Here is a 26,801-nt window from a genome sequence, read left to right on the forward strand (position 1 = left end):
TGGGGTCTGTCTTAACAACTCTCAGCTCCGTTGCTGTGGTTGAAAGCAGCCACTGACGTGCAAGACTGAGTAAAACATTCTTCACAAGACCAGACTGAGGGCCAGATATGGACTGCGGGGGCCAGCACCTCAACAACATATGGCATCTACCTCCTGTGGCTCACTACAGAAAAATTAAGTGTGTGCTGGAAGGACGCATGCCTAAGCCAACTGCAGAGGCAGAAATGCATATCGGGTCAGAACCTAGAAGGATGGGGCTGCTTCAGGTGGAGTTATGAGTGTGGCCAAACCCTATGCCTGAGCCCTGGACAAGAAGCCCCTTTCCTCCTTGGTTGTGGCAGACCCCAGCACCCAGCAGGCAGAAGAGCAGGTATGAAACACAATGGCACCTACTGCCGGGAACCCATCCTGACCATGAGCCGGAGAGGTTCCTCCCACTCAGTGTGCCTGGCTACACACTGGGTGTGTGTGTATGGAATGCCCAGTGCTGAGGCAGCTATATGGACCCAGGTGCACAGGTGAAACAAGCCACATCAGGCCTAGTTATGAAGTATGCCAGGGCTTGAAGAGCAACCCTGTGAGTTCTGTCCCTGAACCTATGCAGGCCAGACCCTTTGCCCCCATGGAGCGGTGTGTCTGCTCTTCAGTGGCCTTGCTCAAGAGAATGGCTTTGGGGCATCTCTGCAATGAGCACTGGTCACCAGTCCCAGCTCACAGAGCTAACACTTAGTCTGACACAACGACTCTAGGCCTACAAATACCATACTTTGTGGTGTATAATGTGCTCCTGTGTATAATGCACACCCATGTTTTTGGCCCAAACTTTCAGGAAAAAAAATCTTTCATTTTAATTTTTTAATTCAATTTTTTATTTATATATAAGACCAATTATTATATTCCAGGGTATTATTTACTAGGCCAAAGCCTGGAATCCTGGGGATCTACCAAATGAACAGAATCACTGCCACCTTGACTCACCAACAGTCTTGACTATTGATCAGTCACTATCAGCACCACAGCCTCTCTATCCCCCAACCAGAGTGAGGAGGCCCTGAAGTGTCTGGTACTGCTCTGCCAGTTCAAAGTGGTATCCCTACCAGATCCTTGCCCTCAGGAGCAGATTCTCAAGAGCAAGTGTGCACTACTTTGGGCAGGACAGTGGCCTAGGCAGTGCTAGGCCATCTGGCAGCTGGTGGTAGGGAGGGAGGGCTCACTCCATGTAGTCACCATCTGCTGGCACACTTATACCCAATGCACCTGCTGCCAGCCCCACCTAACTAGCTGAAGCTGTAATTCACTGCTTCTATCCTGAGGGAGGGAAGAGCATGGAACTAGGCAAGGAAGAGGAAAAAGCAACTCAAGCCCCTTGCTGGCCTGCCAGTCTGTGCTCAACAGATATTGAGGGACTGATGGATTCTCCCCAAGCCACAGGGCTTCACCATTCACTAAAGGCACAGGCAGATCTGGCAACTCTGAGGGCTGGAAAGAACACATAGTATGGTGGGGGTTACCCGTCACATGGCCACACTCGGACATTTCTGTGTGGCCAACTCCCTCTACAAGAGCCTGTCAGCCCTGCAAAACCCCATTTCCACAAAAGACTCATCACACTCAAGAAGGGGATCACACCTGTGAAGTAGATACAGATACAAGGTCAATGACATTACTATGAAGTAAAGATTTTATACCATTAGGAGATTAAAGTCTTTGATTAAACCTATCACCACTGAATTCACTGGCCCAAATAGCTTAGTAGAAAATACTTAGTAATCGTACATATTCAAGAATGTGTCAACTAGAGATTTGGCATTTAACAACTGCAATCATTTAGCAATACACAAATAAATCAGAATTAGCATCAACACAACACAGAGAAGATTAACAGCAAGATGAAGGGCACAGACTTCTTTTCCAGACAGAGATTTTCCCTAAGGAAATGATATCATGATACAATGGAATAACATCACAGTACTATAAAAAGGGAAGAAAATCCATGCATATTAGAAAATAAAAATATACATTTAAAAGTTTTCTGTACATCTAAAACTGTCCTTTTAAAAAAAAGCTACTAAAAATATATTAGCATGCACCCAAACACATGGAAATTGATCTCTTCAATGTCTGTATCAGAGGCATTGTATGCAGAACAAAACAACAGGAAGTCGAATAAACAAAGGATAGAAACACTGCACATCAGAAAGTGAGAATCACTGCCGAAGTGGCACTGTGCTCAGGGAGGGGTTGCACTAAAAATACACACTAAAGATAAAGAAATACAGAAACTGAACAAAGTAACAAGTCTCACAAAGGGGAATTGACACAACAAAACCCCAAACACTAAAGAAAAAAGCCAAAGCAACTAAGTTAGTATATTTTCTCAACCTGTGCAAAGTACTAAACCAGGGATGGCAGAACCAGAGCTGGAACTCAGAGCTTCTGTCTACTGCCACATCCACCCACAGCAGGAGACAAAACAGAGGAAGGGGAGGGAGGATGGTAGTTCCGGCTCAATCGACAAGCCAGAACTCCTTCAGGAGGTCCACAAATCCTCCCTTCAAAGTGGGGCTCTTGAACATCCACTGTGACCATGCACACAAAACCTCAGGTGACACTTCAGCAAACAGAAGCAACAATCCACCTTTGAGAATCATTCATGTGCCCCGGAAACACAAAACCAGTGGTACCCATTCAACTTAAAAATTGATTCAGCACCTACCAGTGATCAAAATAGGCCAAGTACAGTAAGTAAACCATACAATGTAGTGTGTCAGAAGTGGAACCACAGAGTAATATTTAGAAAGGAAGAACTCCATCTGCACTAGGGTGTATTCACTGTGACCTGACCTCACTTTTCAATTTAAGCTTTAGAAAAATATATGTTGGTAACTTACTTTCTTAATGTTATAAAAAAAGCATTTACACAGTAAATCTCCCAAACAGATTTAAAATGACAGCAAACATTAACAGAGAACAGAATGCATTAATGAATAAAGGACAAGCACTGGTGTCACTTCCCTTAATTAAAAGGCTGAGGCAAGAAAACCTCCCATCATACTTCATAGAGACTAGAAGAAACAGAAAAAAGAATAAATTCCATACTGTTTGCAAGTGATGATCTCAACTAAGAAAATGCACTAAGAAACACCTCCAAAAGGTTATTTAGAGATCTCCAATCCCCCCAAACTAAATTATTAGGTCAGGAATACATAATTTAAAAAACCAGCAATTACATTTATAACCTCAGCATCTAAATACATTAACACTAGAATATTACTTTAACTAGAAACACAAGTCTTACTCAAATGAAATGATAAATATGCTAATGAAAAAGGCTGAATCTAGTCATTACATGGAGCTCACCCAAAATGGGTAACACAGTTCTATGCCTGAAGGAAGCTGTCCAAATTCTCTGTGATTACTTCAGAGTAACAGAGTAAAGTTTATCTAACACATTTAAGAAGCAAAAAGACTGTCCCCCTCAACTCCACTGAAAAAATGTAAAAATATAATTCACATCCCCTAACAGTCACCCTTTCAGTGTGTACAATTCCATGGGTTTTAGTATAGCTATGTGCAACCATCACCACTATCCAATTCCACATTTTCATCACGCCAGAAAGACCTATCCCCATTACTAGTTACTCACCAGCTCCCCTACACTCCTCCCCCAGACCCTAAAAACCATAAATATGTACTTTCTGTCTCTATGGATTTGCCTACTCAGGACATTACCTATGAAGGGAACCTCACAATATTTGATCATCTGTGACTGGCTTCTTTCACTGAATATAATGACTTCAAAGTTCACCTATGGTGCAGCATGTATCAGTAAAACAGGCAGAGCCTCTCTTAAATGGATGGGAATGCTCTCCTGTTCTTTTTTAAGCCTCTCCTACGTAAGTTTAAAGTTTCTCTTCAGGCACTCCCGAAACAGCTCCACTCACACCTGTGCCAGCTGATGCCAGCTCATGGTGGGAACCTAGAAAGCAAAGAAATCTATCGTGCATCTGCATGAAGAGCCCAGCCCTACATAAGACAGACCCCGACAGCAGTTAGGGAGCCATACTCTTTATTAGCATGTGCTCCCTTAATGCAATCGTGCTCCCTCCCTTTCTCCTTTCCTGCCACCTTGTTTTCTCTTCTTTTGAATGTTTCGCCTCCTCTCTTGATTTCTATCTTGTAGGGGAGCAAGAACCCCTTCACCAGTGACACTAGCACTTTGCTTCTCTTATTGCCAAACACTACCCCATTGTATGAATGGACCACATTTTCCATCCATCTGTTAATGTACATAGCAATTTCCACTTTGGGGCTGTTATGAATAATGCTGCTGTGAACACTTACATCTGTACATTTTTGTGTGGACACATGTTTTCAGTTCTCTTGGACATATACACAGGAGTAAATACCTGGTTCTTATGTGGCAACTCTATGTTTAACACTTTGAAGAACCAACAGACTATTTGCCAAAGGAGGCATACCATTTTTCATTCCACCAGCAAAGTGTGAGTTTTGATTTCTTCACTTCCTTATCAACATTTGTTATTGTCTATCTTTTGATTTTAGCCATCCCAGTAGGTGTGAGGTCTCCTCCCATTTAAAAAAATTAGTATTAGTAATAATAATGGCTACCACTTTTGCCATTATCTATAATTATATTATTTCACTTAATGCCTATCTCAAAGTTGTCTGGAAAACTGACATTCCCATTTTATGGACAAAGAAGCTAATGCTCCAAAAGGCCAAGGCATCAGCTATTTCAGGTAGAGGCACATCTGGAACTCTGGGCCATCTAGACCCCTCACCCCAGCTCCTTCCACTGCACTAGTGTCAGAAATACTGGCAAGGAGGGGTGGGAGGAGCTATACTCAGAGTAAACAAAGGAGTCTGACATGTCAGTAAGGAAAAGGAAGACACCCCATAGAAAAACTGGCCAAGGTCCTGAACAGTCCCTTCACAAGAGTCTCCGAGTGGGGAAATGCAAATTAGAACCAGGATGGCAACTAAGACAATATCAGAAAGGCTGGAATTTAACACAGAAAGTATTGGTTTGGGTGGGGAGGAGGGTGAGAGCCAGGAGTACCCACACTGCTAATGCAACTACCCTGGAAACTACCTATCCTCCATTCACCTGACAGCCCCACCCAGGTGCCATCCACACATATGCTTACAGTGGCACAGAGTCCAGTAACCCAAACCTTAGATAAGAAAGCATAGTAAGTCTATACAAGAACCCTACCAGCAACAAATGCCAACAATCTGCAAATTCAGGCAACAGCATCTCATGACACGAAAAGGTGAGTAAACACACAAAACCCATGCCATGGGACTGCCTACAGTAAATCAAAAATAGGAAAATTCAGAGCTGGAGCCATTACCCCTGGACAAAGACAGAGACCAGTCACTGGGAAGCTGACAACATGCCACTATTCCATCTGTGGGGCTATGCGGGGCCATCAAGCTGTACATTATGATCTGTATACTTTCTGTATTTATCTTACAATACAAGAAAAACTCATTTTAATAAAAAAGGAGTACAATATGACAATTTTCAAAACTATTAAAAATAGGGTTTAAAAATAAACAGTAAATTATATCTCAATAAAAAAGTAAATAAATAAAATGCTTTCTAAAACTAAATATTGAAATAGAAGCAAACCATTAAAGATGACATAATATCTGAACTGCTATCCAAATGCACAACGCCAGGAGACAAGACACTCAGGGACTGGCTGTGAGATAAAAACAGACAGCAGAACAGCAAGTGTGACCAGAAATGCTGTGCACATGCAATTTAAGTCTGTGCATTTCCCTGCATGTAATTATAGCTAAAAGATCAATGAAACCCAAACCAATGTACCTCTAGCCTGAATATACCCCAGGAAACCCAATCACTCCTTACTGATGAGACAGATGAGGCATCAGAAACAAGATGAAAGATAAACTTCCCATAAATGCACTTCAGCAAATATGCAATACAAGAACACAAGGTCCTTCCCTGGCCAGTGTGGCTCAGTTGGTTGGAGTGTCATCCCACAACACAAAAGGTCATGGGTTCAATTCCTGGTCAGGGCACATGCCTGGTTGTGCATTTGGCCCCTGGTTGGGGTATGTGAGGGAAGCAAATGATAGATGTTTCTTTCCCTCTTTCCCCCTCCCTTCTCCTCTCCATAAAGCATGTCCTCAGGTGAGGACACACACACACACACACACACACACACACAAACACACACACAAGAACGCAAAGTCCAGTCAGCAGGAAGCGGGACAAGAAACAAACTGTAGGTCCACTGTGGCCCATATGCTTCCCATCACCCACACAGGAACACAGCTTTGCTGGCAACTGGGGAGAAACAAGTTACACCCCTACAAGGCACCTGCACAAACAGGTTGGAGGAGAGGGGCATGAGAAGGGTTGGAGCCCCCAATCAATGAGGAAACACTCAGGATAGCTGTCCTAAAGAAGGCCCCATGGGAAACCCTGCAGCACCCAGAAACAAAGCAGCTCCAAGGCCCAGCCAGCAGCCCTGCTCAGCTGGACCAGCTCTGCTCTCTGCTCCCAAGCCCCCACCAGGCCCTCTGTACCCTACCAGCTCTAAGGGATCTAGCGAGAAGATGAACAGCTGGGAGAGGCCTGGGAGGGCAGGCAATAACCCAGGCCTATGCACTTCACAGTTCTAGGTGAGCACATTAACTTCTCTCTTGGGAGGGATCTCCTTTCACAGGTGAGAAACTAAACTCTGAGAACAAACAAATCCATATCGTTTCCCAGTGGACCCACCAGAAAAGACAGGAAAGAGGTGGAAGAGTTTGTTGAAAGCCCCACTGCTCAGCTGTCTGAGCCTCAGAATTACCCAGGGATTCAGAAATATCCATTCCCAGGTACAGGCATACCTGCCAATTGGCCCTTCCCAGTCTTGGGGTCTGGGGTCTGCAATCTGGCTTACTGGGACAGTGCCTGTTAATACTCAGGTTTGGCTAAAGCCAGACCTACTTCACACAGATTTATGGGGATTTTCTCCCTCCTGGCATTCAGCCCTGCCACCCCCAGGTTCTGGGTAACTGAAGGGGCAGAGCACAAGAAGAGGCTGGCCTTTTTTCCCCAGAGAACCAGGGTAGCTGTCTGTGTCTCCATTCTGGACAAGAGGAGATGGGCTCACCTCATTGGAATTGCCAAAAAAGGTGAAAGTTCAGGCCCACACAGAGCCTCACACATGGGTGTTGTTACTGTGATCCTGACAGTCAGACACTGGAAACCCTGACGTCCACTAAAGGGAGGCACTGGTGACTCAGACACAGTGCTCAAAGAAAACTAAGCACCAACATGTGCAACTCTGTTGCCTCTCAGAAAAGCCAGACACACAAGTCACCTGGGAGCAGCCCTCAACACAGAAGACTAGAACAGAGACCAATTGCCATATCGAGGCCCGATCCCCAGGGGGAGACAGAACTGGAAGGCGCATTAGGATGACCCTTATTGAGTGGGGCCTGAGAGCGGCAAAGCCCAACACCCAGATACATAGTGTGGGCCAGAGTAGCTTCTCACACAGGGAGGAGCACAAGCACTGGTACACCTGTGTACCAGTATACTGGTACTGTGTACTGGAGCACCCCATGTCTGGCACTGAGTCTGTGCCCCCTCAGTGGGTTGCCTATTGGAGCTGTAAGCCCATACCTGGCAAGTGACAGGAGCTCAATAAATACCTGTGGACAAAATGAAGGACAAGGGAGGATGTAGGGACACTGCAGGGGGTTGACAGGCCCACACCACAAGTGGACAATGGAAACAACAGGTGTGTTTCCAGGTCTGCTGGGGAGGCTGGGGGTATGCAGGTTCTGGGGGAGAGGCACTGCAGATGTCTCCTCTTTACTGTTCCTCTTAGCCAGCAGGGGACACATTCCCAGTGACTCAGAGGCAGAATGGCCCCCAGCCTCTCCTCTCTAGCTGGGTCTACCATCTGCTCATACACACCTCCAGGAAGAACCCTTCTCCAGGACCAGCTCAGGGCAGCTGGTGACCCTGACCTAGCAAGGTGATGCAGATACAGAGGCAGGACTTCCCAACAGCACATAGACAAGGGCTGGGGGCATTTCTAGGCCCCCGATGGGCAGACAAATGCAGAGTGACACTCCACCACATGGGCAGGGAATCTTCAGATCCCAAGGTAAGCTGCACAGACAGGATAGGATAGGGCTCCCAAATTCATTTTTCCCCTGGGCTCCTTCCAGAAGCTCGAACACTCACACCTCCTTCATCCTGCCCGTGGCTGACCCTGGGACTGATTTGATCCATCTGGGCATAGGTAGTGGGGGGTGGGGGAGGCTTTGGAATTCCTGAAAGCTTACCAGGAATCCTGAAAGCTTACCAGGTGATCCTGACCTGCAGAAAACGCAATATCACACTGGCTTTACAGGTGCTTCCACTGGAACCCAAGTCAGCCGAAAAACCAGAGCCAGGTTCTCATAGACTTGCCAACTTACCCAAAGGACCCCCCATAACCACTCCAGGAGAGACCTCAGCTTACCACCCTCAGCCTGCTCTTCCCATCCAATCCTACCTGGTGAGAAGCTCCAAGAAGGACCCTCTCAGATCTACTCTTTCCTTCAGGTAGTGGTGGGCATGGCCACAGGCACCTGGGCATGTTTAGAGGCATCCTAGGAAAGCCTGACTACTGAGGTAGGTGTGATTATTATCAGTGAAGGGTCAGTTAAAGCCCTGAGTCTGCCCCTAACGAGCCAGGACGGCAGCCGTGGGGTAGGTTCCGGACCAAAGACACCTGTCAATCTAGCCTGGGGAAAGAAGGGATTGGTTGGGAGGTGGACGAACCCAGAGTGCACGGAAGTTTGGAAAGTTGATTAGTCCCATACCCAAGCTAATGTAAATCCAGGGGAACAAAGGAATGTTCTCCTGCTCTTGCTCATGACCTGGACTCACACAGTGTACTCACCTGTTTTCTCCATGGGCTACGCAGCCCACGGCCTTTAGGAAGAAGCGTCTATTACTCTCTCGCCCACCTAGTGATTCAGGGCCAGTGCATTTGTGCGCTCTCTTGTCCAGGAGTACACGACCTGGCATCCCTAGCAGCCACATGGCCCATGGACTCCAGGAGGAAGCCTAAAACAGAGAGCAGCTGGGAACAAGCTAAGCTACAGGGATGACCAGTTAGCAGATGCCTGCAGGCTCCAAAGGACTGTATTTTAAATTGGAATAGGAACTCTGGACACTGCCTTTTGTTTTGGTCTTGCTAAGGAGATGGTCTTTGAGACACAGTTCACCATTCTCCCAAGTAGTGCAGCTTAGCGCCAGCACCTGCCTCATGAGTTTGGCTTTTGTAGCAGCAAGCAGATAAACCCCTTTTTTGTTTGGTAACAGTCTCACTGGATCTTCACAACAGCCCAGTAAAGTAGAAACTTTCATCACTTACATTTCACAAGTGATCAAGCCAAGGCTCAGCGATGTCAGATCATTTGCCTGATTGGCACCATAGGACTTCTCATTCCAAAAACCACATTTCCTCTTCCCAGAGCTGAGGAGATCCTGGGAAGGGTGGAGTGTGCTAGAGAAAGAGTGGGTCGGGGTGGAGCTGGACCCCAAGAAGTCTCGACAGCCTCATATGGCAGGAGGGCAAGGAGGAACCCGGGAAGCTGATCAGGTCCCTGCAGAAGTGGGAAAACTCCTCCTGAAAATGGGAGGCAGGTGTGGCAGGACAGAGGCTGTGGGCACAACTGCACACACCCTACCTAACAGCCCTCATCCATCAGACCAGTGTGCCAAAGGCCCACACCCATCCCAGTCACTCAAGGGTCACATGTGTAACATCTGTCCTCTCCACTAGCCCACCCTTCCCACAGTATAGCTTCCAGACTTAAGTTTTCCCTCAGAGCACCTATACACTGGCTGTGGGAGTCAAAAAAATGGGCTGTGGTGATTGTTACCACCCCCACCATGTCTGTCCCATATGCCCACATCTGTCCCATTGCCTACTGCTCACCCCAGCTGCCCTGGGCAGTGTCCAAACACTAAGCTGCTTTTAGAAAATTGGCATCCACTGTTGGGCAGGAGGGATTTAGCTAGAATTGGGTGCTATTTAGAAAAGATTACACCCTAATTGCCTCAGTGTCAACAGATGGGTTTCTAGCCAGCTGAGCCCCATGGCTGGTGGCAGTCTCCACAGATCCTGGCTCTTCCACCCAGGGACACAGAGGCCAATCCTGGAGCCTGGGGACAAGTCACCATCTTCCACAGCAGCTGGCTGCCTGACATAAACCTCTACTCAACAGTCTGCAGTCAGGGCAGGAGGAGCAGCTGTCCAGCTCCTGTTTGTCCCAGGCCTCAGAGGATGTCTAGGGCAAAGTAGCTGGGGTTGTGTGGGGCGGGGAACACCAGGAGAGCAGCCAAGTTGGAGTGGCCGGGTTTTCTCACTTAATCTCTAGTCTCAGCACATTTCCTCAAGTTATTAGTTCATTTTAGGAAGGGACAACCAGAAAACTTCAAGATTAACAAGACCCCAAAGACTCTTAACTCAGGTCACATCCTTAAAGGACTCAGGCAGGGCTCTCTGGCCTCAGGATGACAATTGGAGCCTGTGGGGAAGGCAGGTGGGGCTGCAATGATCATTAGATGATCATGAGCCTCAAGAGGCTCTATAAGGTAGATGCACCTCTCAGCAGCTGCAGCCAGGCAGAAAGGGTCTCAGGGACTGAGTGTGTCCCACATTTGGCACTCTGTCACAGTCACCCTGGCAGTGTCAGTCTCAGGTGCTCTGAAGAACTGATTAAGTATCACCTGCCATAATGGGCTCCCACACCCTGAGAAAATGAGGATGCTGACTGTGAAAAGAGGCAAAAACCTGAGGCTCAGGGAAGGATAGCCAGGATCCTGAACTAAACCCAAATGTCTAGTCTCCCAGCCTTAACCATCTGCCCCAAACACATGGAAGTTGCTTGGGGTGGGGGGGGGGGGGGGTAAGGCTTGCAGGATCCCTCCTACGCCACCTGTGACACATCCATACATTCACACATGGTCCACTCCATTATAGCATGGGCATGAGGGTCCAGGGCCCACCACTCCTGCCTCATCCTGGACACCATCTATGGAGACTGGCTAGGGCAATTTAGCAGCCCAATCACAACAGCATCAACTTTGCAGTAGCCATCATGCAAATCACAGACAAGGAAACTATGATGTCAGGACCTGACCCACCACTCTACATGTTTGGCCCAGGTATGGTCCCTCTCTGTGCCTTGCTGCACCATCTGGATCCTGAAAACATGGTGGCATTCCAGACTTTAGCTAGCATGGTAGGGCATGCCACAGTGGAGGTGAGACACTGATGCCAAAACGGCATGGGGGGAAAGTGGTATGCACCACCTGTACCAACCATAAATCTGATAGTGGGTTCCTGCAGAGCTGGCCTGAAGCCAGGAAAGAGGAGGAGCAGGAATGGGTACAGGCTCAGCTGGTATCTAGTACTAAAGAAGGGGCCAGACCCAGAAAGGTGCTCCTGGAGCATTGTGGGCACCTGAAATGACGGCAGAGGCAACTGCAACCCAAACAGGGGGCCTTGGTCATGCTTTTGGAGGGACCTAGCAGCCAGCCCCTACCCGTGGGGCAAGCAGCCAATGAACATCCAAGCAGGACTCAATCTCAGGTCTCACCAGTAGCTGCCACCACACCCCTCCCTTAACTGCTGCCAGAGTCAAATGCACAAGGTAGTAAGTTAAGTGGCTTGATAGTAGCTCACCAGAAGTAGTCAACACTGACTGAGCTAAGCCAAAATGGAAGGTCCCATGGACCACCTTAACAGACATGGAGAAGAGAAACCTCATACTTTTTCTCTGTTGAGAATCTGACCAACTATACTTGTGATTTTTCTTTTTAGCCATGTGCATTCTACTATTTTTTTGGTAAGATTTAAAAAGGGGTGGGCATTATCAATTGACAGTAACTAGGACCAACCCTGAAGTTTTGGGCCACAGACCCAAGGCAGGTGTGCAGTCACACAGTAAAAACCACAAGGCTGATGAGAAAGATTCGTCAATGACACAAGAAAAAGATACAAACTCAACAATATACAATCAATACAGCAGGGTACTGGCAAGAGGACAATCACACATATCAATAGGATACAAAGTGGGGTCAAGGGCCAGGAGCAGACCCACACACATAAAGCCAACTGATTACTGACAAAGAAGCAAAAGTAATTTCATAGAAAAAGTATATCCTCTACAATAAATGGTATTAGACATTTGGAAGCAAAAAAGTGAATCTGGACAGACCTTAAACCTTTAACAAAAACTACTCAAAACGAAATATAGACCTAAATGTGAAATGCAAAATTATAATACTTCTAAATAAAAACATAGGAAAAGTATCTGTGACCTTGAGTTTGGTGATGAAAATCTTAAAACCAAAACCATGATATGCACAATGGTATTAAAATGAAAAATTCTGCTCTCCGAAAGACACTGTTAAGAGAATGAAAAGACAAGTCAAGAAAACATTTGCAAAGTAAAACTTGTATCCAAAATAGATAAGAACTCAACAATAAGAAAACAAACAACTCAATTTTAAAATTATCAAAAGATCAAAACAGACACCTCACCAAAGAAGATATGCAGACGGCAAGTAAACACATAAAAAGATGCCCAATATCACATGTCATAAGGGAAACACAAATTAAAACAAGATAGTGACACTTTGCCTCCTTGCACAACCAAAAGAAGGACAACAAATTTAAAAACAAAAAATAACCAGAACTGCCAGAAAATCAAACTATACGGAAGTATGACAACCAAAGATTAAAGAAGACATACATTCATTCAGGCTGGTAGGAGATTCGGAGACAGGAAGCCAGAGTGGACAGGACTCGTGGCAAGGCTGCAGCTGGAGGATGGAGTGGTCCCACATTGGCACGCAGATAAACTGAGAGAAACAACTGGGGAGTGAGACACACCATACAACCTAGGTTTTCAGCACAGGGAAATAAAACCTCAAACCTCTGGCTGTAAAAATCTGGGAGGGTTGTGGCAGTGGGAAAAACTCCCAGCCTCACAGGGGAGGTCCTTGGAGAGACCCACAGGATCCTGAAACGTGCACCAGCCTGCCAACCTGGGAATCAGCACCAGAAGGGCCCAATTTGCTTGTGGGTAGCAGGGGAAGTGACTGAAAGTGGACAGGGAGCCAAGCAAGACGTACTGTTCTCTCTCTGATCCCCACCCCACATAGGCAGAGAAGTGACTTGCCCCACCCTGGCAAATACCTAAGGCTCTGCTCCTAAGAATGTAACAGGCACACTGAGACAAAAAAAAAAAAAAAGGCCCAAATGAAAGAAATGAAAGAACAGATGAAAGCTCCACAAATAGAAAGAAGCAATAAAGAGGTAGCCAACCTATCAGATGCAGAGTTCAAAACACTGGTAAGCAGGATGCTCACAGAAATGGTAGAGCATGGTTGCAAAATAAAGGAAAAAGTGAAGGCTATGCAAAATAAAATGAAGAGAAATGTACTCAGAACCAACAGTAAAGGGAAGGAAACCAGGACTCAAATCAAGGGTTTGGAGCAGAAGGAAGAAATAAACATTCAACCAGAACAGAATGAAGAAACAAGAATTCCAAAAAATGAGGTGAGGTTCAGGGACCACCAGGACTTTAAACATTCCAACATCCCAATCATAAGGGTGCCAAAGGAGAAGAGGAAAGGCAAGAAACGGAAAACTTATTTGAAAACATTATGAAGGAGAACTTCCCCAATTTGGCAAAGGAAATAGACTTCCAGGAAGTCCACAAAGCTGAGAGTCCCAAAGAAGTTGAACCCAAGGAAGCATACACCAAGACACATCATAGTTACATTACCCAAGATCAAAGATAAGGAGAGTATCTTAAAAGTAGCAAAAGAAAAGGAGACAGTTACCTACAAAGGAGTTACCATTTCTCAAAAGAGACCTTGTAGGCAAGAAGGGCCTAGAAAAGTAATATTCAAAGTCATGAAAGGCAAGGACCCACATCCAAGGTTACTCTATCCAGCAAAGCTATCATTTAGAATGGAAAGGCAGATAAAGTGCTTCCCAGATAAGGTCAAGTTAAAGGAGTTCACCATGACCAAGCCCTTATTATATGACATGTTAAAGAGACTCACCTAAGAAAAAGAAGATGATAAAAAATATAAACACTAAAACGACAACAAACTCACAACTATCAACAACTGAACCTAAAAAAAGACAAAAACAGAAACAAACTAAGCAAACAACTAGAACAGGAACAGAATCACAGAAATGGAAATTACATGGAAGGTTATCATCAGGGAGGGGAAAGAATGGGGGAAAAGGTACAGGGGATTAGAAGCATAATTGGTAGGTACAAAATAGACAGGGGGAGGTTAAGAATAGTATGGAAAATGGAGAAGCCAAAGAACTTATATGTATGACCCATGGACATGAATTAAGGGGGAGGAATGCTAGAGGGGGGTATAGGTAGGAGGGTAATAAAGGGGAGAAAAAAATGAGACAATTGTAATAGCATAATAAAATATATTTTTTAAAAAGATACCACTATAAACCTATTAAAATGGCTAAAACCCAAAATAGTAACACCAAATGCTGACATGGATGTGGAGCCACAGGGACTCTTACTCATTGCTGATGGGAATGCAAAATGGTGCAAGCACTTTGGAAGACCATTTGGCAGTTTCTTACAAAACTAAGCATACTCTTACCCAACAATCCAGCACTCACATTCCTTGGTATTTAACCAAATAGGTTGAAAACTTATGTCCTAACAAACCCTTACACATGGACGTTTATAGCAACTTTCTTAATAATTCCCCAAACTGGAAGCAACCAAGATGGCCCAGTTTGAATGGATAAACCATGGTACATCTAGACGATGAAATATTATTCTGTGATTTAGAAAAAACTTAAGCTATCAAATCACATAATGACACAGATGAATTCAATGAACATTGCTAAGTGAAAGAAGGCAGTCTTAAAAAGCTACACGCTATCATTCCAATTATATGAGAATCTGCAAAAGGCAAAACTATGGAGAAAGTAAAAGATCATTGGCTGTCAGGGGTTCATGGAGGTAGGGTGTCAAGTAGGTAGGTGAAGCACAGAGGATTTTTTTAGGGTAGTAAAACAATTCTGCATGATTCTTTAATGGCACATAAATAACAGTGCATCTGTCAAAACCCAGATAACTTCATAGTCCAAAGACTGAACTTTAATGTATGCAAATTTTAAAAAAATCACTTAGGAAGTTAATGGATTCCAGGACGACATGTTGAATGTGGTAAAACAATTTAACTGTGTTACAAATGGATAAAACCACCTCACTGAAGGGGATGTGGAATAAAGTGCTTGATTAAGTAACTTACTTGGAAATAGGACATATAAGACCAAAGCAAAAGGAACTGCATGCAAGATTATACTCTAGACGATAAATTATTCCCCAAGGGTGTTGAGGTCAATGCTTCTGACACTGCTGTGATGTGTGCTGGAATGGAATGATCACATAACTGGCCCACAGGAGACCCAGGTATCCCCTGCTGCAGGAACATTACAGATAAGCAAGGGGAGGTGGTGGACACAATCCATGTGGTGATGGATCAGAGCTGGAGACGTCAGTACGAATTCATGTTCACCTTCATGTACATATAGTTGGCTATGTCTAGGTATGTTTATCAATATGTACATGAATACATGGACCGGAGAACACAGATCTACCTCCTGGCTCTGCCAGCTGAGAAGGCCTAACAGTAGTGATACCTCAGGGCTCCTTGGAGCTGATTCCAAGACTAGGGCAGGGAACAGAGAGGATGAACCGGAAGCCCTGGCCTGATGGCTCAGTTGGTTGAGCACTATGCTGTTGGGAACTGTTCCTGCCTGGTTTTGGAAGCTATAACTCCCCCAAGGCTAAGGCTGAGGGGGCTACCTTGGGACCATAAGCCACTGAGGAGACAAAGCTTATCTCCCTGGCAGGAGCGCTGTTTCTGCTCCTTTTACTTCATCCATAACTGGCCCCCAATGCTTGGTCGGTTAGCCAATGATGGGTAAGATCCCCCAAAGGGGGGAACAACCTAAGACAGACACAATCACATGGGAGGCCCCCAGGGAAGGACCTTGGGGGGCTACGGCAAAAGGGGGTGATGGGCCCTCGCCACTTGGCTTTGACAAAGCCTGAATCCTCATTCTGTCTGCAAGAAGTCTCTTAATCTCTTGGTTGCCTTACTTCCCCTGCCTGACTTAAGCCTGAAACAATGACAGAGGGTGGCACAGCCCTGTGCTGGAAAGGGTGGGTTCCTCGGGCAATCAGGCCTAAGAAAGAATATGTAAAATCTTGTGAAACCTGCTTTGTTTAGAATGCTCTCAATTAAATGATAAGGGTCCAAGCAAGAAGTGACTTTTTTCCTCAAAGTTTTATAACTCTTTAGCTATCTGACCCTGACTCAAAATAGGCCCTCAGAGTTCTTTGTTTGATCCTTACTGCCTGACAATGATTAATGAGCTTTATCTATATTCCTGGGCAAATGAACCTAATAAAAGCCCTTTGAGGAACAGGCTCCTGGCCCTTCTCCTTTGAGAGACTGGCCACGTTCCTCCCCAAGTGGATCATGTCTTGGTAAACTTATTCTCATCCATGGCGGCCGGGGGAGGCCCTGCGGGTGGAGCACCCCCACACTGTGCCATACACCAAAAGACTGTATGTTTGATCCTCGGTCAGGGCACATACGTAAGTTGAGGATCCAGTCCCTGGTCAGGGCACATATGAGAGGCAACTGATCAGTATTTCTCTGTCACATTGATGTCTGTCTATCTCTCTCAAATCAGTAAGCATGTCCTCAGGTGAGGACTAAAAATATAAACAAAAATTAATTCCTGAAGACTAACCTCAAATGAACCTTTAAAAAAAGAATGAGCCTGGAGAGTATTATAGCAGTGTAAAGTAAAGAGGAGCTAAGAAAGGAAGGGAGGGAAAAAAAAATCATGACAGGTATCTCATCTCAATGGGGCACAGGAGCCAAATGAAAGCTGCCAAGGACCAAATCTGTAACAAGTTGAGCAACAAAATAAAGCAGTACTGGATCATAACCCAAATACGAAATAAACATAAGTCCACACCAATATAAATGGTTGGATGAATGAAGAGAGAGGAAGAGAGAGAGAGAGAGAGAGAGAGAGAGGGAGGGAGAGAGAGAGAGAGAGAAAAGACAGGTCTCCCATGCAAAAATTCCAAATAAGGTATGTAGATGTAATTCCAAACAATGTATATAGACTTCCCTCAAGAAGGGAAGTATGACCCTTACGTAGAGACTCACAATTTTGAAAGGGGGAAAGAGCATCTTTACAGTATAGGAACTGACAAACACCTCAGTCAATACCAACAGAAAAAGTCACTGACCCTAACAGGGTGTAAGGAGAATGGCACTTCACCTCTGTGGTCTTCACCTTTGTGGCCTAGAACCCTATTCTAATTATGAGAAAAATATCAGACAAATCCCAAATGAGGGACATTAAACAAAATACCTAACTAGTGCTCCTTAAAACTTTCTAAATCACTAAATACAACTAAAGTCTTAGAGACCATAATAACCAAGAACAGGAGATGTGACAACTAAATGCCACGTGAGATCTTGGATGAGGTCCCGGAGTAGAAAAAGAACAGCAGGTAAAAATTCTAAGAAATCTAAATGAAGCATAAACTTTAGTTTATAAGGGCGCATCAACACCGGCTAACCAACTATAACAAATATGGCACACTAACGTGAGGAGTTAGAAACTTAAGAAAACCATGCTGGGTACACAGGCACTCTCTGTTAGCGTCACAATTTTTCTGTAAGTCTAAAACTTTTCTAGTGTAGTTTAATTTTAAAAATTAACTAAAAAAGGCAGCACAGCATTACACATGTCAAATAATTAAAAAAGACATAAATGCTACAATATATATGGCACGTTATCTTGACAAAGTCCTGTGGTTTTCCAGTGGGAGAGGTGTCTCTGGTGAGGAAAGTGTGCCTTCTGAAGTGGGATGGCAAACTGCACCAGATTCGGGTGGGTAGGTCACTGGGTGCAGGTTTTGCATTCACCTGGTCCATTGTGGAGACAAAAATCACACACAAATGCTAAAGTTTCACTATGCTCACACTGTTCCCTCAAACAGAAAACTCTGGAAAAAATGTGCACTTTCTGTACAGCAGAACTGACTGCTTCACAGAAGAAGAAATAAATCAACCCCCACCAAAACACCATTTCTCCCTCGGCACACTGGCCATGATGACAACACAGTAAGTGCTGGTGAGGATTCAGACTTCCTCCAAGGCTGCTGCAGGAGTCTGTCACCCAGGATTGGGCAGAACATTTGCAATCCCAGCCACTGGCACCAGGTGACATACACAGCCTTCCTGGTGCACCCCCTTCCAGGGCCAGTGTCCCTTTTAACCACCCCAGATCACAGTTTACAATGCTTGTGGAAAATCCTAGACCGCCCCCCCACCCCAGTGTGTGCATGGTGGAGTATGAGGGGAAAGGAGGGAGGAAAATGCCCAGGCAATCCCGGGCAGCAAACCACAAGTGCCTACAAATGAGGTCCTGGTCCACTGCCAGGGCTTCAGGAATGCACTGACCTAAACCAAGGAAACCAAGGTCAAGGGAGGGAACTGCTCGGGGGTCACACAGCATGGGATGTCACCTTCACTCATTAAGCCCCAGCACCCCGACCTGTGAAACAAAGACAAGCACCTCCCCTCCTGGTTTAGAGAGAGCTGGGCAGCTCTCAGTATTACAGTCAGGACAAACTCAGTAGGTGGCCATGAGACCCATCAGGCACAAGTAGGTGTCATAAAGGCTGGTGTAATGACTGGATGGGCGACAATGACCCAGCAACCCAAGTGCCAGGCCACATATCAGCTGCAGATAATCATTCTGGCCAAATTTTTATAAAAGAAAAAGTTAAGAAAAAGTAAGAGTGGGGTGCCAGCCCTAAATGGGACTAGGAGAGCAGCTCTAGGTTTTCTGCAAGGAGGCAGGATGGGCAACCACCAGATGGGCACATGAAGCTCTGTCTGTCTGTATAGCAGCAAGGCCCTCTGCATGGAGTGGATGCTGCTTGGCTCCCAATGCAAGCCAAGCAACTAGAAAGCTACATTTATGAGCCAAAAACAGGAAATCCAAATGATGACTGTTTAGGAAACAGCATTAAGGAATCACTGTCAATTTTGTTAGGTGTGAAAATTCAGCTATAGTTGTGTTTTTTTTATAAAATAGAGTTATTGCTCTAACTGGTGTGGCTCAGTTCATTGAGCATTGTTCCACAAAGTGAAAGGTTGCCGGTTAAATTCCCAGTCAGGGCACATGCCTGGGTTGTAGCCCAGTCCCAGGTTGGGATGCACATGACAGGCAGCTAGCTGATCGATTGCTTCTTTCACATATCAATGTTTCTCTCCCTCTTTTTCTCCCTCCCTTCTTTCTCTCTAAAAATAAATAAATAAATATAATTTTTAAGCACTGGCTGGTGTGGTTCAGTGGGCTGACTGCCACCCTTTGAACCAAAGGGTTGCTGGTGTGATTCCCAGTCTAGGGCTCATTCCTAGGCTGTGGGTCAGGTCCCCAGTAGGGGGGCCCACAAGAGGCAACCACACACTGATGTTTCTCTCCCTCTTTCCCTCCCTTCCCCTCTCTAAAAATAAATAAATAAAATCTTTAAAAAATATCTTTTTTAAAATAAAAAAAAGTTATTTTCTCAGCACAACACATCTCTGTACTTACAGAGGAAGTGAGGAAAAGAGAAGGCTGCCAGAGCTGGGAGCTGCCAGAGCAGGCAGGAGAATACAGGGGTGAATCATTCTCTCTGCTCTGGTTATACTTAAAACTTCCCCTGAAGAAGGTGGAAGCTGTTTATGAGGGAAACAGTGCATAAAAACTGCCTTTGAAAAAGCAAATCTGTGACGTGCAAACCACAAAATTATTTCACATAATACAACAGACTGAAAGTGCACAGCACCTTCTGAATCTATGGAAGCTTCCATGTCTTTATCTACTTGAATGAAACCTGCTTTTCAGCAACTCAAAGGCTAATACCAAACTTTGTGTCCTTTTAAAAGCAACTGTTACAGATACTCTAAACATTTTTTATTTCTTATGGTACCATATGTATCTCACACACATACAAAGGAAGGAAAATGCCACAAGTAGAAATAGTTGTTTTCCACTTGTCATCATCTTCATAATTCCTGCAGAGACAATGCTCACTTTTACTTTCTTATGTTCTTAATGTGAATAAACAATTTTTAAATATATTAAACTCTAAAAATAGAAGCTGCAGTCTAATCCTCCTCAATGCCATCACCTGCCTGAGCATGAACTGCCTACTCCACTCTGAGACCCACCCTATCCTTGCAGTCCCATCTCTCAGTCTACCTCCCACGGTAGAGCCCAGTTGGATGGCTGGGTTTAATGCCCAGGACAGCAGCTGGGCAGCAACACAGGGCCCTCTGCTCTGAGGAATGGCTCGAAAAGCCACACCCAAATGCCTGACAACTCTGAGCCCAGGGCCCAAGGCCCAGGACCCAGAGCCTCTGGCCCCAGAGGGCCTCACTTGTCAGAGCCTGCAGGTTCCTGGCCACCCGGAACCCACTTACCCTCTTCACCTTACTGTCTAAGAAATCAAATCTTTCTTCATCCCCCAATGTGTGTAGTGGCCTTTCACTCAGTGTACTGATGTGGAAAAGTAGGTCTAAGGAGGCAGGGGCAGCTGCCCCAAACTGATGAAGGGAAGCTGATCTCCTTCACAGGAAGTGATGGGGGAGGCCCAACAGGAGCCTGTGCTGACCTGTCTATGGCTCTCTCTAAGGCAGCTGCTCAGACCCAGGGAGCCTCAGCCACTAGCACCCCTCATGGGCTCCAGGTATACCAACCCCTGCAGTGTCCTGCACCCTTGTGACCCATCCTGGCCCCAACATATCAAGCTGCTTGTCCAGGGCCACACAGCTGAGACCCCAGGCAGGGTCCAAGCCCTCCCTGGAGCCAGTGTAAAAACCACAGCCCTGGACACCACATGCTGCTCCTCCTTGCCTGCCCAAGCAGGGCACTTTTGGGATACAGGCCTGGCCTTCCTCCTGTCCTACTTTCCTATGAAAACAGCTCTGACACAGCACGCCAGTCTTGAGTCCAGAGACATGCCCTAGAGATGTTGAGGTACACTGCTGTTCACCCCCCAGGCTGGCAGAAGTAAACAGCCCAGGTGATGCAGCAGTCTCCAACACCTTTAAAAATAAAAGAGCCCATTAAGATCAATCCACAACCCCCTGCCTGACACACACTCTGCCTGTGGGACAGTGGGGAGTGCCCAGCAGTACAGCCACAGTGGGCCCTGGAGTCAGGGCCTTTGGATGCCTTGTAGCTGCCTCTCCTGGCAGTTGACCAGGAGACAGCATGGCCACCTCAGCACCTCCAGGATTCCCCAGACCACAACTTCTACCCCAAGTCTGACCTCTTCACGCCAACAGCAGAACCATGTACACCCCAGCTCTTACTCCAAAGGGCCCTGCGACTCCTAGCCCCCAACCACTCTGTGCTTCAAGTTCTAGGGTAGTATCAAGAGGAGTAGGAGAATCCCTACAGGCTTTAGCAAAAATCAGGGCTCTTCCTGCCCTGAAGCAAACATGAGGCTGGGCCTCACACAAAAAGGCCTCCGTACCTGCCCTTTGGGGACAGGCTGCCTGGGCTCACAGTCTTGAGAAAAATGCAACTTCTCTGCTTCCACCTCAGTTTCCCCATCTGTACAATGGACATAAAAAGGTGGTGCCCTAAGGGCTGATATGGGAAATGCAGAAAGTCAGTGGGGCACAGGGAGGCTATGGCTAGAGCAGCTCAGCTACAGGGGTGAGGCTGAGTGGCAGCACACATACCACCCCTCCTGGCCATGACTTCTGGGAAAACATACGGACGGGGGACCCTGGTGCCAAGGTCCCCTCCCTACATTGTCTGAGCTACTGAGCCTTCCTTAGTTGCCCCCACCCATCTCTACCTCTGTCTCTCCATCCTCTGAGAGAAGAGATTACAAAACAGATAGGAGAGAGGGAGCAAAGTGGACAGAGTAACTGCTTCCACCAGCTCTGCCCCAGCCTTTCATATAGCCGCTGAGACTGCAGGACAGGAGGAACACCCTGAGGAGGCTTAGAAGCATCAGATGGTAAAGGCAGTGCAGGTGTGCCAGGCTGGAGGGCCCAGAGAGCAGGCTTGTCCTGCCCTCTGGGAGATGCAGTGAGGCCACTGAACACACCAGGCCAAGGAACAGAGCTTAGGTGGCTGTGGGGATAAGAGGGAGGGGATCCAGACCTGACAAGTGGAGTGAAGGGGCTGAGGACACCAGCCAGCAGACTTACTAACTTAGCATTTCCTGTATGCCGGGAACCATGTGCAGCTGGTAACACACCAAAGCTCACCAAATTGCACCCACTCTTTCCCTGAAATATATGTACACCACACATTCAAGATCCTGGGGTGGCACAGAGGCAGAGAGAACATCCAGACCTGTCTTCCTACTCTCTGGGAGCCAAGAGATGGTGGGCTGAGATTTCATCAGGAACCCACTCCTGGCCTGAGGCATACCCTCTAACCCTCATATCGCTACCCATGAGAACCATAGACTTATGGAGCTGCCAGGCCAGCACACCTATACTCTTAAAGCTGCAGCTAAAGACATAGTGCCTGGGCCTGGCCAACCAGCTTCCCACCCTCAAAGGCAGTATGATCTACAAATGCTGGGCAGGAGCATAGCCAACTCCGTTTGCAGCATGATTTGTTAGTAACCATATCCACTTTAGTTCAAGAAATAAAATTTTAGAAGAATGAAGATGGTTTACTTCTCTACAGGAAAAAAAAAAGGACCTAACAAATACAGAGTGTGGCAAAAATAGGTTTATAGTTATTCATATGGAAAATAATACAACTAATAAGTAATACAAGAATAGACTGTTTCGTGTACTCACAATTGTAAACTTACTTTTACCCCACCCTGTATTGTCTAGTTAAATCTTGATTTTTTAGATACAGAGTATTTCTACATATGAAATTGACCAAAAATACACAGGTTGACAAGGGCCTGTACTGTCATGGGTGTGAGTGAACTGGTGCAACCTTTCTGGCAGCATCTACTGAAACTGATGCACCTTCCTCTAACTTCTGTCAGAACTTCCCATCTACAATGAGGGATACTCAAGTTCAGGACAGTGGGGCAACATGTCCAAGGCCATTTGGCCAGTGCATGCAGGAGTCAGAATGTGACAACAAACTAAGCAAACACCTGAAGAATACCTGCAGAGACTGACACGCCTTCCTGCAGATTCATTCCCCTGGGACCCACCCTCCAGATAAACCCACTGAACAAAGCCAAGATTCTTGCACTAGTCAAAATGTTTGTGTCCACAATAGTAAAGAGCCAACAACTGAGTAGTGCTTGAATGAAGACCAGTTCCCTCTGCACTGATTGATCTAGTCCCTTCTTACAGGAACACAAATCCAAGCCTATGAACACAAATGGGGATTGTAAGAGGGAAACAGGGTAAGCCCCACCCAGTAAGACCATGGGTACATCCTGCCACACCAAAATGGGGTCCTTGTAAGAGAAGCCACGTGTTACCCCTTTTGTAGAACCACTGCCAGCCAAGCCTGGGTCAAAGGAGGTCACAATACCTGCTGAGAGATGTCAGCACCTCTGGTCAATGAGCTGCTACCTGCCTTCCCACCACCATCTCCATTTCAGTTATTTACTGATGCTAATACTGAGCACCTCCTCGGCCAAGCATAGATTCATTCATTCTCCCCACCCCCACCTTCAAAAGAGGGCTCAACTGGTCTCCCAGTGAGGCAGGGAGGCTCTGAACCTGCCCAAGGCCACTGGGAGCTATGGTGCCAGGAAGTGGGCGATGGGGGAAGCAACTACTATGGTGGATCCCAAGACCAAGGGCCAAGAGTCTACCCAGACAAGGGAATAGTTAGGTGGGGAAGGGACACTGTCCGAGAAACTGAGAGGCCACACATCTGACACCATGCCCACCTTGTCAAATATAAGATCCTCATAACAAACCTTTTGGGTGGGCGATGTTCCAGAAGAAGCTAAGGTCCCTGCCCACAGCTACATCATTAGCAAGGGATAGGGCCTGGGTCCAAACCTGGGTGTTCCACCGAAAGGCAACAACTCCCTCCTCACTCCCCACAACAGAGCTGGGAGAGAAGCTGTTTAAATCACTGAGAAGTACTTCACAGGAGGGCTGCCCTGGGACCTGACCTCCTCATCCCAGGGTGAGAACCACACGGGAGACACAAGGCTCTCTCTGGGACAAGTACCCACAGACCTGTCACCAGTCTGCAGGGAAGTGCCTGGGAGGGCGTCCAAGACTGGAAGTGGGAGGAAAAAGCACAGCATCCCAGAGTAGCCATTACGTGGTATGGTCAAAAAGCTGTCTCTGAGAGAGATACTGGGGGATTCTAGCCGGTGACAAGGGCCACACGCAAGGTGAGCCCCCGTCTCGGCCCTTTCCTGGCCTTACAACACGCAAGGAAAACACGGAAACTGCTGAAGGCGGCTGCGCCGAAACTGACGAAGTGATCTGCCTGGAAGTAGGTGACGCAGGACCAGGCCTGGCTTTTCTCTGCATCCACCCCATGCCCACACTTCCCCCACCCCCGCAACCTGGGAAGCCAAGCACTGCAGAGAAAACCACCCTACTGTTCCTGAGGCCTGCCACCAGAAGCAGGCAGGCTCGAGCCGTGGCCCCACCGAAGCCTTGGTCCGAAGCAGGACAGCCTGCCCGCATACCAACCCCGAGCGCCCTGAGGCTGCCGACTCTGTAGTCCGCACAGCTCAGGGTGACGGATCCGCTCGAGAGTCGGCCCTGCCCAGGTAAGGGGTCGGCTTAGATGTAAGGGTTCCGGGCCCCAGCGGAGACGCCGGAGGGCGTGGTGGCGGCTGCCCGCGCTCCTCACCTCCTTTAGCTGCTCCATTTCGCTGCGGATGGCCTCGTAGTCCACCTCCAGCTCCTCGAATTGCAGCTTGAGCTGATGTTTCTCCTCGAGTACCGCCAGCCCGTATTCGGCCGCCTGGATCTTTTCGCGTGTGGTCTCCGCCAGTTCGTGCGACAACCGCTTCACCTCGGCGCGCAGCCACTCAGGCTGCGCCTCCATCACCAGCCGCGCGTATTCCTCCTCCTCAGACGGCGCCGACATGGTAGCCGCGGCCCGCCTCACGTTGCTTCCACCAGAATCAAACCCGGTTCTCCTCCGCCCGACCACCGCCCAGCCCGACGGCACCCTGGCCGCCGCGCAGCCGCAGTGGGCTTCCCCCCCCACCAGCGCGGGGCAATGTGGGTGCTGTAGTCCCACCCTCACGACTGCACTGTCCCTAGCGACAGGAGCACACTTGCCCCAGCCAGCGATTGGCCAGGGCCCTGCGCCAGCTGACCTCCACCCACTCCAATTCCAAAACCTGGGCTGCTGCACCCGGAGACATTTTGGGCGCCTTGTCCCGCGGGTGCGCCGACTAAAAGGCCCGCCATGCCCCGCGCCTGCACATCCCCGGCCATCATTGGACCGCGAGGCCCCCCAGTCACAGAGCCGGAAGCAAGCTATTTTCCGGTGCCGGTGCCCCAGACCCGCCAGGCTGGAGGCTGGCGGTGGCTCCCTGGGCAGTACTGGGCTGCCGGGGAGATCGTGTCTGTGCCGGGCGGGCTGAGACTTGGCCTCGGATCCGCCCCACCTCGTGGGCCACCTCAAGAGTCTAGGGAACGGTAACCAGATAGTTCGGACGTACGGGTTAGGCGGTCCTAGCCCAACACGTGTGTAGTGGGAGAAATGGTCCAGCGCGCGGTTTAAGGTTTCTAGTAAAGCCAGACAACCATACCCGCCTTCTGAAGGAAATGAAGCACGCTGATTGAGGGCCGCTAGCAGAAGGGGCGCCTTTGCCCCTAACTAATTATGAAATGCTACCGGCCTGTTTCCTAATAATGAGACATTCCCATGTTCAGTCCAGCGATCCCATTCCAAACAGCCAACACTGACGCCGCTTCCAGCGCGGCTCCAGCCCTGCATCACGCCTCTCGTGGCTGTTGGGTCTCTTTACTCTCCCTCCAACTGGGAGAAACTGACTATTCCTCTTTGTCTTTATGACCTTGATCTGCCTGAGGCCCGCAGGACAGAGTTATCCATCAGATTAGGTGATGCACTTTGTCAGGTGGTGCTGAATTGTCAGCACTCAGTTGCATCACTCAGATTGCTCCTGGGTTTTCCTTTGTAATTATTACTTGTGATAAGATGCTTTGATTCTATACCAATACCCCTTCACTCCTCAAGCTTTTAAACCACTAGTGTTCACAGATATTTCTTGTCAAACGAATTATTACCATACTGTTTCTTTTCTATTTCCACCATTCCTTCTCTATTTACTAGCTTTGTACTCTAGAGAAGGTATTTCATTTCATTCGTTAGCCGTATGGACTAGTGGATTCTTATTTTACTCAATGAGTTTTACTCTGTTTACTCTCCTTATTTACTTAGATGCTCAAATGACAGATTTAGCCAGTGGGGGCTGCTCCAAACTGGCTTCTTTTTTCTTTCAGTGAGTCATAATTTTTTAGCACTTTCTTACTTTCTAGCACAAATTGTTCCAGATTCATCCTGTACTCTGTCACAGACCTGGAATCATCCATTTCTCCAAGGAGCCCTAATTCCTTTTAATGGTTTAATGTTTCATTTGTATGAAAAGAATGTCATAATTTTACTTGTGAAAATTTTTAAAAGTTTTAGGGCATT

At 47.1% G+C, this 26,801-nt stretch overlaps 1 protein-coding gene across 6 annotated transcripts in view; it reads right to left on the minus strand.

The window, feature by feature from the left end:
• The window catches only part of LOC114513564 (inositol-pentakisphosphate 2-kinase), a 111,884-nt gene extending 86,392 nt beyond the window's left edge, over positions 1-25,492 (minus strand). For 2 of the 6 annotated variants that reach the window (XM_036018427.1, XM_036018429.1), the window contains exon 1: positions 24,981-25,490. In XM_036018427.1, coding sequence (XP_035874320.1) covers positions 24,981-25,220 — 240 coding nt within the window. In that variant the 5' untranslated portion in view covers positions 25,221-25,490. Of the gene's footprint in view, positions 1-24,980 lie in introns of all 6 variants that reach the window. The other 4 variants (XM_036018426.1, XM_028532898.2, XR_004901446.1 and 1 more) reach the window with 3 other exon arrangements.
• Positions 25,493-26,801: the final 1,309 nt, after the last annotated feature.

The sequence above is a fragment of the Phyllostomus discolor genome, chromosome 2 (genome assembly GCF_004126475.2).
Source record: "Phyllostomus discolor isolate MPI-MPIP mPhyDis1 chromosome 2, mPhyDis1.pri.v3, whole genome shotgun sequence".
NCBI lineage: Eukaryota > Metazoa > Chordata > Mammalia > Chiroptera > Phyllostomidae > Phyllostomus > Phyllostomus discolor.